General features: G+C 41.5%; 2 protein-coding genes across 9 annotated transcripts in view; one reads left to right on the forward strand and one right to left on the reverse strand.

Annotated features, from left to right (window-relative positions):
* The window catches only part of LOC123519543 (GTPase-activating Rap/Ran-GAP domain-like protein 3), a 479488-nt gene that overhangs the window by 12734 nt on the left and 451962 nt on the right, over positions 1–14792 (reverse strand). For all 8 annotated transcript variants that reach the window (XM_045280950.1, XM_045280947.1, XM_045280945.1 and 5 more), the window contains 2 exons: positions 14740–14792; positions 13811–13907 (listed from right to left, as the gene is read on the reverse strand). The exon at positions 14740–14792 is cut by the window's right edge and continues 61 nt beyond it. In XM_045280950.1, coding sequence (XP_045136885.1) covers positions 13811–13907; positions 14740–14792 — 150 coding nt within the window. The remainder of the gene's footprint in view (positions 1–13810; positions 13908–14739) is intronic.
* On the forward strand, positions 6113–13525 carry LOC123519544. The gene is made up of 3 exons (XM_045280953.1): positions 6113–8410; positions 11833–12911; positions 13091–13525. The coding sequence occupies exons 1-2, from the start codon at positions 6116–6118 to the stop codon at positions 12415–12417; spliced, it is 2880 nt and encodes a 959-aa protein (XP_045136888.1). The 5' UTR covers positions 6113–6115; the 3' UTR covers positions 12418–12911; positions 13091–13525.

Genomic DNA, 14792 nt, shown 5'->3' on the forward strand with positions numbered 1-14792 from the left:
AATAAACGGACTGATGCAACAGCGCTTTTGATGCCCTGGAGAAACAATTCAACAGTAAGACATGGACGCGCTCAAGTTGGAGCGAGGGTGGCCAAGGGTCGCTTCACCAGGAAGTGCAACATACTACAAGAAAGGTTGGATGAAAAGGATGCGCCAGCTGTGCTGAAAGGATTGTTCACTGAGGTGGAAGATGCATTCAAGGTGCTTGAGGTAAAACATGAGAGTCTTTATTCTGAATTACTTGAGGCAAGCAAGATCCCTCATCCTTAAGTGAGGCAGAGGACTATATCTTGGGTTGTGAAAGAAAAAACCACATTATACTCAAAGGTTACTAAAGCGTGTGCAGATGAGAAGGACAAATTTGAGACTGCTATAAAAGTTAAACGACTAGATCCACCCCTGTTTTCTGGTGATATAAGGAATTACGGCACTTTCAAAAAAGACTATATGAGATTAATCGTCCCGGCGTATGGGAGGGACTCTTACGCTTTAAAGAAATGCCTTTCAGGTGAGGCGTTGAAATGTGTGGAAGGTGTAGAGGATGACTTTGAAGAAATGTTCCTTCGCCTTGATGACAAATATGGTAACTCTTGTAAATTAACGGAATGTATTGTGAGTGAGCTAAAGGGCTTGAAACCTGTGCAAGATGGGGACTCGAAACGATTAGTCCACTTGGCGAAGGTAGTGGAACGTGCTTGGTTGGACATGAAGAAAATAGGATTGAGTCTGAAATGAAAACTACATCTATGGTTACGTTGGTCGAACGCCTGCTTCCTAACACTTTGAAACGGGCTTGGGTACTAAAAGCCCAATCTGTTGCTAACCATAATGATTTATTTGAAAGTCTGTTGGCATTCTTACTTGCTGAAAGGAAGGTATGTGAGTATCTGGAGTGTGATTTGAAAGTGTTCCCACAAAATTGGCCACTCATAATGTGATTTGTAGAGATTCAGAAAAGGAAGATGTTACTGATACACTACACGAGATAAAGGTAGTGCAAGATCAACAAAATGCTATGATTACTGAATGTCTTAACACTGTCTCAAAATTAGTGTCAGAGTTTTCTGTGGATTCTAAGAATCAAAACTGTAAGATGTGTTGGTACCATGGCTCACAAGGTCACACCTTTCATGATTGTTATGCTTTTCAAAATTTGAGTAATCCAGACAAATTTGCTTGCCTCAAGAATAATAGAGTCTGTTTTAGGTGTGCAACCCCTGGTCACTTGGCAAGGTACTGTAAGTTTGCAAGCACTACTTGTGATGTGATTGTCAATGGTCGGAAGTGTGGGATGGATCATCATAAAGCCTTGCATTACGTTCTTTCTCGTACACCTGACTCTGCTAAAAAGACCAGTTCTACTACTGTGACTAGTAATTTAGCGTCTAGGGATGGTTATCTACTGATGGTAAGCCGTTTGGAGTGTAAAGGGAGTCCCGTCAATGTCCTGTGGGATAGCGGTAGCAATGTATCCTTAATAACACACTGTCGGGCAAAAGAGTTAGGCCTCAAGGGAAAAGATATTAATATATCCATAACCAAAGTTGGCAACAGCTTGGAAACTGTCGCTAGCAAGGAGTATGTGGTCCCATTAGTCGACATGAATGGAGATGAATGGGAGATCAGTGCCTGTGGCATAGACGAAATTACCGCCCCAGTCGATGAAGTCGACGTGAGTGTTGTGTCCAGACTTTTCCCTAGTTTGAATGGCTACCCTGTAATAAGACCTCATGGTAGGATAAATTTATTGATAGGAATTGACTATTGTCACCTTATGCCTCAAGTGTTGGAGACGAAGGGTAACCTACAACTTATGCAAAACCAATTCGGTTATGTTTTGAGAGGTTCTCATCCACTTTTGATTTCCCATAGATCTCAGCCAAGTGTTAGTGTCAGGATTAACCATGTTAACATTGTGAATTTTGATGAAATTTCCTCTTTACCCAAGAAAACTATTAAGGAAGATTTAGATAGTTATTTCAACATTGAAAATCTTGGTGTATCCTGTTACCCAAAATGTTCGGGGTGTAAATGTGGAAACTGTACGCCTGGTCAAAATAACTATAGTCTAAAGGATGAAAGGGAGTTGGCTTTAATTACTAAGGGGTTAGTGTTTGATTCGGCAGACTGTAGGTGGGTTGTCAGCTATCCCTGGATAAAAGATCCCCGTCTTTTGCCCAACAATGTATCCCTTGCTTTTGCAAGACTGATTGCCACAGAAAAGAGGCTCAATAAACTAGGACCAGATTACTGCAAGGCTTACCAGAGTCAAATTGATGATATGATTGCTAGGAAAGTCGCAAGGAAATTGACTGAGGATGAGATTTACAGATACGATGGACCAGTATTTTATATTCCTCACACTGAAGTGCTAAAGCCAGACTCAAGTTCTACTCCACTTAGGATAGTTTTCAATTCTTCCGCCAAGTACATGAACTTTTCCTTAACCCGCGCAGTGTTGCTTTATAGGAGTGAAACAGGTCATGTGGGGTTGGATTTTGGCCAAATAATATTATTGTCTTATAAAATTGAAAAAAAAATAGGTGATTTGAACGATATAAATGCGATATATGTGTGTTCCCTGTAAGCTGTCATTTTCTGTGAGTCCTTTCACGCGTGGCACCAATACTCCAGTGGTGGTGCGTAAGACGAAACATGTAGAACAGTACTATGTAACTTCCGCTTCTTATTTATTATTTCCGACACACTGTGAATGCTTCTTCCATGACTATATATTGTTTAGTTTGAGTTTCTTGTAAAATATATCTGAGGATTGTTTGTCTAGCCTTTCTATAGTCATATCATAGTACCAAATTTATCACGCTCGTACAGACTATATTTTCTCTATGTGTATATAAGTAGCACAATATTATCCCTTCATTGCACAAGCATAACATGTTTTGTAACACCAACAACAAAAAAATTACACACAGCTGCCCAAATAACCCATTATACGAATTTTGTTTTTTTTATGTTGGTACTCCTGCATACCACAGCCCGCCCGCCCTCGCCCGCCAGCTGATCACATACCCCAAACATTTTCCCATTTACTACGTAGCTTCCGCGTCTTTGCATTTGCTGCCGACCAATTTGGTATTGCTCTGCTACTGTACAATTTACATAACATCCCAATTTTACAAGTATATCTAAGAGGTAATTGTGTATTACCTCTGGACTGTAGCATATCCCATGAAAATCTGTATGGCTGGGAAACTGATGACTCAGGTTCCGAGCCAGGAATGAATACAAAGGAGAAACAGACAGCAACAACCCTGTTGGGCCCAACGAGGCTGCCTGTATAGCTAACACTACACTAACTACAACTACAGTTCTATACTTCTATCTATCTACTGTGGGCCAAAGTAAATAAGATGAGGAATGAATGATATGAAAGCACATGTGCATATAAGACAGCAGAAATAATGTGGCAATTGATGCTTACATAGGGAAAAGTGTATTGGCTAATGTACCTACAACTAACTGTTGACACGCAAATACGCATATCATGGCCATAGGGAAAAAAAATCTTGTGCCTGTAAACTTTCAGGTTTCCGTATTATAAACGGCCATAGGGAAAAAAAAACTTGTGCCTGTAAACTTTCAGGTTTCCGTATTATAAACGGCCATGGGGAAAAAATCCTGTACCTGTAAACTTTCAGGTTTCCGTATTATAAACTTCTGTCTTTCATTAGCAGCAAATGAAACATATTTTCCTATGCTCTATAGTATATACATTATTTACAATTATCTATACCACTCTAGTATATCTTGAGAGTGTGATATACCTCAAAACACGGGTCCAGACAAAGAGCCGTGTCGCAGGGCACACACATGAACCTCGTATCTTTGCGTTGCTTTGGCCGGAGTGTGGTGGTGCGGCAGACGTGACAAGGCTTTTGGGCGTTTTTCTTGGCAGCTGTAGGTGGGATATACTTGGGAAAATGACGACCTGTGAGACGTGTAGGATCGTCACCATGAGATGCTCGTCGTCGTCCTGCTGTAGGAAGAGGCTCCGAATACTGCTCAAGAAGCTGTCTTATTACCTCCCTTGTGAAGTCATGGAGTGTCGGCTTCTCGCCAGTTTTGACCTGGTATAGAATATGGGCGTTGAGGACAGCACAGTCAATCAGATGAAAAAACATCTTTTTGTACCATTTCATTGTTTTCCTTGAACATTCCACAGATGACATCATGCTGTCACTTTTATCTACAAGGCGCATGTTTTGGTTGTAGACAATAACACATTCAGGTTTGTCGATGAAGGTTTTTGTGGAATGGTCAATGTTCTCACTCGTTTGCAACTTTGGTTCGTGGACACTGGTGAGGAGATGAACGTCTCTCTTGTCCTTCCATTTCACTGCAAGAATGTTGTTTGCCTGCTTGTGAACAACATCGCCCTTCTGCAGTCCGATGGGGAATTTGGCCATAAACTTGCGATTTGGCTTTACCGTACCACAGGCCCCAGTCATTCTCTCATGCAGATAGTGGAACAGTGTAGGACTGGTGTACCAGTTGTCAACAAAAGTATATGTCCTTGACCAAGGTAAGACTCAAGCATGGTACTGACAACGCTTCCTGATATGCCCAACTTCTTATTCTCTTTGATGTTAGTTCTTGCCCCAGTGTACAAAATCATGTCCAAAATGAAGCCAGTTTCACAGTCACAAAGAACAAATAGTTTTAGGCCAAATCGGTGGCGCTTGGATGGGATGTACTGGCGAAAGTGTAAATTACCACGCCACAGAACCAAACATTCATCAATAACTAAATTTTGAAATGGTTTGAATGATGACTTGAAACTATGGCAAATGTAGTCAAAGATGGGCCTTATTTTTCTCATTTTGTCATCATCAGTTGGCTGAGTGTTATCTTGGAAGTGTAAGGCTTGTAGCAAAGCAATGAACCTGTTTACTGACATGATTTTACTGAAAATAGGCTGGCGAAGAAGTGGATCTGTCGACCAGTATTCCTTATAATTTTCCCTTGGAGTGAGCCCCATCAGCATAACTAAAGCCAAAAATGAGTACATTTCTTTTACATCTGTGTCCTGCCATTGCAAGAAACGAGAGTGTGGATGGAGTATTTTACCTGCTATCATAAAGCCATGAAACCTGTTGCTTTCTTTGACTATATGAGCCATTATGTCTTCCGTGAAAAACAACCTAAAATATTCACTCTCTGTGCTGCCATCATGAACGAGTCCATGTGGTATACCACGACCATGAAGATCAAACTGAAAATCAGTGGGCAAAAAGTCATGACCATCTCTCCATTCCCATTGTACATCAGCATCAGCATTTATTGTTTGGTGTTGAGCTTGGGATGTAGATGGTGTGTGCGCTTGACTAGCGAGGTCATGCAGTGGCTGAGAAGCTGATAGTGAGGAAGCACCTACTACAAGCCCAGACTCCCCACCATCCCTTTTCCGCTTCTTGCTGGAATGAGCAGCAGCAGATTCACTTTCATTTTCATCATCACTCCCCCTGTCTGATTGTATGTAATCAGAGTCATCTTCATCGTCCTCCTCAGAGAGATCACTGTCCCCCAACTCTGTGACATTATCGTCATAGAGAATATTCTCTATTTGCGCCGATGTCAAGCCCCGCGGCATGGTGCATAGGACAACACGTGCTAATAGCGAGGGTGTAACAGCGTGTCTGGCTATCATGACTCATTGCTGGGCCAAATCGCCAACCCGGCGCCTCACGCCCCAGGGCTGCCAACAAAACCGACGATGACTGTACGCATGAACACAAAATATATTGAAATTGCTATTCAAGTTGGAATGATATAAAAATAGCTGATCTACTGAACAGTATTTTGAGTATATTGATAAGTAATTATGACACCACTGACATATTTTTATAAATATACCTATTTTTTCAATAAATCATTCGTGGTCATGGATACATTCTATGTAATAGACCACAGCAATACAATAAAAATGAGAGTGAGCTTTCAAAATCATATTTAGGCATAGAAAAGACATCTTGAACCATTTCTACAGGTTTAGGTGCCATGAAGTAAAAGAAAACGATGATCGTATATATACGTACTAAACACTTTCCCTCCCGAACGTATATATACGTACTAAACACTTTATGGGTTAAATGAAATGTGGGCAAAGGGCCCAGATGTTTTGAATTCTCTCCTAGGAGTTCTGTTGAGATTCAGAGAAGAGGAGGTGGCGTTCGCCGGGGATTTGGCCAAAATGTACAATACCATCCATATGTCCTTATTTGATCAGCATTGCCATCGCTTTTTGTGGCGAGACTTGAAGGTCCATAACAAACCAGATCATTATGTTTTAACTTGTGTCCCTTTCGGCGATAAGCCTAGTGGTACCATTGCCATGCTTGCTTTAAGATTAACTGCGGAAATAATTCAAGACCAGTACCCTGTTGCAGTCAATGCCATAGTGAAGAACAGCTATGTGGATGACATACTAGGAAATTGTGACAATTATGAGGGAGCAAACAATTTACTGAGAGAGATTGAATTTGTTTTAGGCCAAGGAGGATTTAAGGTGAAACATTGGATTCTGTCAGGTGCTCATAACCCTAGCAAACTGGATCTAGCAGAAACTCAAAAAGAAAAAGTCTTGGGTGTTGTGTGGGAACCCAACAGAGACGTGTTTGTGTTTAGTGTGAAAATAAATTTTTCTCCCAAACATCGCAAGACACATACGGGCCCAGATCTTAAACCGGATAACCTTACCGGTGAGACACCCCAGTATTTGACCAAGAGAATGCTTTTAAGTCAGATTGCAACCCAATTTGACCCCTTGGGACTTGTCTGCCCTGTAACTTTAAAGGCAAAATTGATGTTGAGGCATCTTGTCTGTCCAGAGGGTGATGAAGATGCAAAATACGGTTGGGATGATGCAGTGTTGCCACAGATTAGAAGTGAATGGCTGGATTATTTCCAGATGATGTTTGAGTTAGAAACTCTATGGTTTCCCAGATGTGTTAGGGAAGCTGACCACGTTGGTAACCCTACATTGGTCATATTTTCAGACGGGTCTACTATAGCATATGGAGCTTGTGCTTACGTTAGATGGGAATATCGTACAGGAATGTTTAGCTCTAGACTTTTGATGGCTAAGTCTAAACTTGCCCCGCTCAAGCAGTTATCAGTCCCTCGAATTGAACTTTGTGGAGCCCTACTTGCAGCTCGGATGAGAGAGACCATCACAAAGGAACTTAACTATAACTTTGAATCTGTAATACATATTGTTGACTCTGCTATTGTCCGGGCTCAGATTCAGAAGGAGAGTTTCGGGTTTGGTACTTTCACAGCTACGAAAATTGCCGAGATTCAAAGTAAAACTAATCCCGAGGAATGGTGGTGGATACCTAGGAAAGACAATCCGGCGGACATGACCACCAAACCTGCTAAACCTGTTGATCTTGCTGAAGGATCCATTTGGCAAATGGGGCCCACCTTCCTGTCTCTCCCTATCAGCATGTGGCCTATAAGGAAAGACCCTGTCTCGGAATTACCTGATAAAGTGGGCATCTTCATTTCTCACGCTGATGCTGATGTTACTACCACAGGTCTTTGCAAGTTGTTTGATATTTCTCGGTTCAATAGCCATGAGAAACTGATAAGGATTAACAGTCGTGTCATATGGGCGATCAGATCCCGATCTCTTAGAGAATCACTTTTAACTCCAACTGTAGAAGATCTTGTGATCGCTGAAATGTTGTGGGTGAAGGAAGTTCAATCTGAACTTGATCCTGATTGGGAAACTAATTACCGTAGGTTAGGGCCTACCAGAAATGAAGCTGGGGTGATTGTTGTCGGTCAGCGTATCCCTAAATGGTTAAAGAATAACTATGATCAGGACGGATTTATTTTGTTTTCTCCTGATCATGACTTTACTAAGTTGTATGTGGAATCTATGCATCGTCTGGACCATGCTGGCATTGAAGTAACTTTAGCCAAGATTCAATCCAAGTTTTGGGTACCAAAGGTCCGGAACATGATCAAATCTGTGAGGTACAAATGCATCACCTGTCGCAAACTGAGGAAAGAAATAGTTGGTCAACTTATGGGACAGCTGCCAGAAGAACGCCTCAAACCATCTCCTCCGTTTACCTACACTGCCCTAGATTTGTACGGCCCCCTTTTAGTTAAAGATATGGTCAAGGGTCGCTCAAGAGGTAAAGCTTATGGTGTAATCTTCAACTGTTTGGCCACTCGTGCTGTTCATCTGGATCTAATTGAAGGGTATAGCACTAAGGATTTCCTTGATGGACTTAGAAGATTCGTATCTATCCGAGGATGTCCGCGTGAAATTTATTCAGATGCTGGTACTCAACTGACTGCCGCCAGTAAAGGATTGATAGATCTGTCCAGGTTAAGTTCTGATGACATACAAGATTTTGCTTGCAATAAAGGGGGAGAGGTTAATTATTATTATTATTATTATTATGAGGTCAATGAAGGCGACCCACTGGAAAGCATAACTGCATAAACCCAAAGGCCCAGTGGGCGGCACCTCACCGATAAGTGAAAGGAAGTAACAGGAATGAACAACAGAATAGGAAGATTGGTAGAGATCTAAGAGGTAGTGAGTTCAGAGAGAAGAAAGGTATTCACACGTTTTTTAAATGCTTCAATGTTACTAGAATTAACAATCTCGTTGGGAATTGTATTCCAGAGTCTAGCAGATACTGGGATAAAACACCGGGAAAATTGTGAAGTATTACATCGATTCACAGACAAGGAACGGTCATTCATGATCAAGGATTGTCTTGTAGCACGTGCTGGTAGTGAAGGGCAGGCAAATGACAATGCAACGGGTGGTTGGAATTAGACATGATTTTGAAGAAATAGGACAATGATCCAACCAAACGACGATGCCGAAGATTAATCTCAAGATTAGGAAGAAGAAATTTAATCTGGTTGAATGCTCTATCTAAAAGCTTTAAGTGAGACTCTGCTGCAGAGATCCACACAGAGTGACAATATTCAAAATGAGGCAGTATGAAAGAGTAAAAGCAATTTCTTACAATATCATCAGAGGAATATATCCGCCTACATTTGCGTAACAAACCAACTTTACATGAGACTGATGATGCAAGTGAACGCAAGTGCAACTCAAAAGTAAGTTTGGGATCAAGGGTGACTCCGAGTAACTTCAGAGACGAACAATTAGGAATAGGTACTTCGTTGACAACAATATCAGGGTGAACTGGGAAAGGTGTCCTTGATCTGCTAATAACCATACTATGGGATTTACTCGGGTTCAGTTTCATACCCCACCGATCACACCATGACAGAATCCTTGAAACATCTTGAGTGAGTACATTAGCGACTCTCTGCCTATCCTGTGGGGAAGGAATTGTCGCATATATAGTGGTGTCATCAGCATAAGCAACCATATTAGATTCAATCCCACACCACATGTCAGATGTATAAATAATAAAAGAAGAGGTCCCAGAACACTTCCCTGCGGAACACCGGATACAACTGGACTAAAAGAACTAAGGCAGCCATCAACAGTCACACGCTGCCTTCGACTCGTTAGGAACTCTGACAGAACTTGATGGACGCGGCCACCAATACCAATAGATCTAACTTTCGATAAAAGGGCTCTATGATTAACACGATCAAATGCAGAACTAAAATCAAGTGAAATTACTCTAGATTCATGACCAGCATCAAGGGCAGCTTGCATGTCGTGCGTTATGCAAACGAGAGCATCAGAAGTACTGAGACCTTTTCTAAAACCAAACTGACTAGATGGCAACAAATTATTAATATCTAAAAAACGATTGAGACGCTTGGCAGCAGGCGCTCAAAAATCTTAGATAACACCGGGGTTATGGAAATGGGTCTATAGTCACCGGGGTGAATGGAGGATGAAGATCCCTTTGGAATAGGGGTAACATTTGCAGTACGCCAGCATACCGGAAAAGAACCCTTACGAAAAAGAGCTCTAAAAATAACTGCCAATTTTGGAGCGAGAGGAGAAGCAATCTTTTTGTAAAAAAGAGGCAGAAAACCCAAAGGATCACAACCCCCGAATGAGTCTAACTCATTAAGATATCTTAAGATTTCGGAGGACTTAAAGGCAATGGAGTGTAATTTAATGTCCTGGGGACAAGACGGCGGCAGATCAAACTCTTCATCACTTTGTTTCGAGTTAAAACGGAAGCTAAAAGATTGGCTTTGTCCTTAGAATTATGGCAGATTGAACCGTCAGTACATGACAGAGGAGGTAAACTTGAGTCCACACCAAAGAGTGATTGCTTTAAAGCTGACCACCATGAGTGTGGTTGGGAGGTGCCAATCAGAACATTTTTAAGGTGTTCATTGTACTCATCCTGTGCGCTAGAATATGTACGTTGGGCAAATAAACGCAGACGAACGTAATTTTCCCATGATTCAGGTGAACGCAGTCGGGACCATTCACAATAAGCAACCTGTTTTCCACGCTGAGCACGCCTGCAGTCATCATTAAACCAGGCACTGTCCTTGCGACGACTTCGAATTATTTTAGAAGGAATTCTTCTTTCACTAATGTTAAGTAAAACACTGTTAAGGGAATCAATTGGACTATCAGAATGTAAAATTTCCCGCCATACAATGTTGTTAAAATCGGCAATGACACCAGTCCAATTGGCTCGTGACTTTAGAAATACTTTCCGCGATATTGGCTCGTCCGGAATAGGAAATGAAGTTTGAATATTGAAAGACAAGCCAGAGTGGTCTGTGCTACCAAGGGGAGGGACGACCTGCAAAGTTACTGCAGAGGGGCGTCTGTAAAAGAAGATCAAGGCAATTACCCGAGACGTGAGTTGGGCTATGAACGATCTGCTCACAACCGGTGAGGTTACTAAAATCTAGAGCAGCCCGACCATGTTGATTTGTTTGAGAAACGGAGTTCAACCAATCCTGATGATGTGCATTAACATCACCAACAAAAACAAAGGAAGCTTTAGGGTCTGATTCTTGAATAGATGCCATAGAATTTAGCAAACAGTCATAAATAGAATCATCAAGATCGGGATTTCTATATACAGAGAAGATATAGTAGTTATTAAAACGACTGCAAATTTTAACCAGCATCATTTCATGACAGCCACACTCAAATTTGGTAATGCGTGAAGCGCTGCATGCTGGACGTAAGTATATACACATCCCCCGAGCTCTAGGGATAGAATCACGCCTCAGAAGAAGAGGCCTCTTGAAATTAGGAATCAGAATCTCAGAAACATGCCTGAAGCTCGAAACAAGAGTCTCTGAACAAAAAATTATATCATATTTGGAGGACGCAACTGCAACGTCTTGCAAGTTGGCCTTTAAGGCCTTACAACAGTTATTACGAGGACCGGGATTAGGGTGAACATCACCACTAAGGGTAATGAGGAAAATTAAATAAAAATGAAACTCCATAAAAAAGAGAAAACACAGCGGAATAAAAGGTCCACCTGGAGGAGCCGCAACACCAGGCAAGGCAATTATTATGGTATACCCCCAGGTCGCCAATTACATGGGGGACCTGACAGTAGCAGTGGCAAAAGAAAAGAAGGAAAAAATCGCTGCCACCATTCATCCCTTTGTCCTGCCTACACAACGTGGGATTGCGAGAAAGAAAGGGAAAGAAGAAGAAAGAAAAAAAAAAAAAAAGTTCTGGGTCGCATCAACCAGAGGGAGGAGAAGTGGCACAGAGACTGAAGGTCGGATGCACGACTGTGGAATCTCTGCAAACCCACTCCTATGAAATAGAAAATAGAGAAAAGAAGGAGGAATGTAGAGAATAGCTCGGGCAAAGTTTTATGACCTCACACCCTGGGAGAGGCCAACCACCCACAGGGTGGGGTTAAATGGGTTTTCAATGCATCAGCAGACGCACCATGGCAAAACGGTGCTAGTGAAAGTCTAATCAAATCCCTTAAGAGAAGTCTGACTGTGGCTATCGGTGATAATGTATTAACCTTCAGTAAATTACAGACAACCCTTTTTGAGATTTCAAATATACTAAATGAAAGACCTATAGGTATAAAGCCAGGATGTGATCCAGAACTTGGAAAATACCTTTGCCCTAACGACCTCCTCCTTGGACGTACCTCTAACAAAGCTCCAAAGGGTGTCTTTGAGCACTTTCCTAGTCATGAATCTCGATTGCAGTTCCACCAGCGCATTGTAGATTCATTTTTGAAAAAATGGACTAGGGATTTTTTTCCCACTCTTCTGATTCGTCAAAAGTGGCACATTGAGCGCCGTAATTTACAGATCGGTGATATTGTGTTGTTTCAGGACAGCAATATTGTACGGGGGACGTGGAAGTTTGCTGAGGTTGCAGTAGCAAATGAAAGCAAAGATGGTAAGGTACGAAATGTTACTCTTAGGTATAAACCCCAGAGAGGTGGTGTTAGGTATAAGGGTGAAAAGATATACTTGTAAAGAGATCTGCTCATCGTATCGTGGTAATTTTGCCCATTGAGGAACGTACTTGAGTTTATACTGAATGTTACCCTTTTTATGCATTACTGTGTATCTCGCTGGTTTCATTGTATGTATTCGTATTTGTTTGTACATTTTTTTTGTTTGTTTTGCAATGTCATATGTAACATAACTCCGGGTGGGAGTGTATCATTACGACCAATGATAAATTCAATTGCTGTTATATATTTTATTAATTTTTGTCGAGTGGGTGGATGTATCGCTTCGCTGTCGTCTTTTGTTGTGGACGTGGCGGAGCGGAGGGGTGTATGTTGCGCTTTGCCATTGTCTTTTGTTGTGGATGTGGCGGAGTGGAGGCATGGTCAAGGGACAGGTGAACGGGCTGGCCAGTCCAGCAGATTGGCGTGTGGGGAGTGGAAGGATACTTGTGACGCTGGAGTGGACTGGAGGGCGTGTTGTGCATCTGTGCCGCTACTATCCGGGTTTGCTGGAAGGTATGTAGTGTGAATTCAGGGACTATGTGATAGTCCACCATATTTATTTTGTTCCGCTCGTAGCCAAGGATTTGGTATTTCCTGCTTGTGTGAGACGATATTGAAGACAAAGTGGTTTACGTATGATTTGTGATGATGATGGATTATGATTTGTATGTCACTGTAACCGTTTGTTGCAGCGGTAGATGGTTGGATACGTGATGGGGTGTTTATGCTGTGGGGACGCTGTGTATATTTACCTTGTTTGGGATCTTCTCTCCGGGACATCTGTGTCGTCAATACTGTGAGTCATTATTACTGACAGGTACTGGTTGGTTCATTATTATTGGTTGTTATCAGTACATACTTGTATTATTATTTGTAAATCCTGCTTTATCCAGCTACCTGTGATAGTATTGTTGGTCTATTAGCAGTCATTAACTGCTACTTCCTCTGATTCTTTATATTGAATGTGATGTGAATTAAGTGATAATTGAATGTGATATTCTAAGATTACTTTGAGGTAACATCCTACACATGGATTATTAAGGTTGTGAGCAAGGCTTGTTTTGGGAATTCGTGGTGAGTGTTACATATTGTTCACATGTTGAATCTTTGCCCAATAAACGGACTGATGCAACAGCGCTTTTGATGCCCTGGAGAAACAAAGAGGAATAAGATAAAAAAGAAGATGACTCGATGCATATTTTTAGAAAGAGAATGAAGAAAAGAAAAAAAAGGAAGAGGGAAGAGGAAGAAAAAGGAAGAAAAAGTGAAGAAGACAAACTTAAGAGAGAAAAGGGGAATAAGAGGAAAAAGAAAATGACACGATGCATATTTATTTTAGAAAGAGAATGAAGAAAAGAAAAAAAAGAGGAAGGGAAGAGGAATAAGAGGAAGAGAGACGTCACTCAACATACCAATGCATATTTTGTTGTCCGTGAGTCCACCTGCTGAGGAAACGAGAGGCGAGTCAACCAGAGTGATGATCGAGGGGGACTCCGACAGTGACACCTCCTGTAGAAGCACCAGCAGGAGAAACGTGTTAATGGGTGCTCTCTCTCTCTCTCTCTCTCTCTCTCTCTCTCTCTCTCTGACCCGTACTCTAAAACGCTCTGTTCTCTCGCCATATCTAGTTTCCAAAGGCTCCAGTTGAAGATATTCGTGTTTTTAAGAGTATTTTTATGATTCTGGTGGTAGATTGGCAAGATTTTTAGTTTTTAAAAGGAGGAACTGTCTTGAAAACCGGTCTAGTTGTTAATAATGTAGAAATCTTATCAATCTGTTTCTAGAACTGTAAAAAACACCTTAAAAACTCGTGTAAATCTAAATAAACCCTCTTGAAATAGTGGAGGCGAGGAGAAGTTTTTGAAAATATGAGCTAGAGAGAAACATTAACAAATTTTTCATTAATTTTCAAAAGGCTGGATAAATTTATGATTAGTGAGAGAAGGGAAGTCACAAGTGGTCACAGCTGCCTTGAATGTGTGACTGCAGGGCCCTTAGCTGTCTCCCTCTCTATATTTGCATTAGAGAGTTAAACAGAATAGGGGTGAGAGTATGATTTTCTTCTTCCTCGCACTGCTATTCTGTCCAACTCTCTAATGCAAGAGTTAACCAGTACTCTCAATCATTCAAACCTTTCTCTGGTAAACTATGGAACTCCCTGCCTGCTTCTTTCTTTCTATCTTCCTTCAACTTGACATTTGTCCCAGAATTCTGGCTAACTCTATCACTCTTTAATGGAACTGGCAATCAAGTGGACCTCTTTTTAATTTTTTTTGTTGCCCTTGGTCAGCTTCCCCTAATGCATAAGAAAATCTTGCTTTATTTCTAATGTATGACACACCCGCAGGAAGAGGAAGCCCTCCACGGTGTCGGTGTCTGAGGCGGGGCACCAGG

This window comes from Portunus trituberculatus, chromosome 45, assembly GCF_017591435.1.
Source record: "Portunus trituberculatus isolate SZX2019 chromosome 45, ASM1759143v1, whole genome shotgun sequence".
NCBI lineage: Eukaryota > Metazoa > Arthropoda > Malacostraca > Decapoda > Portunidae > Portunus > Portunus trituberculatus.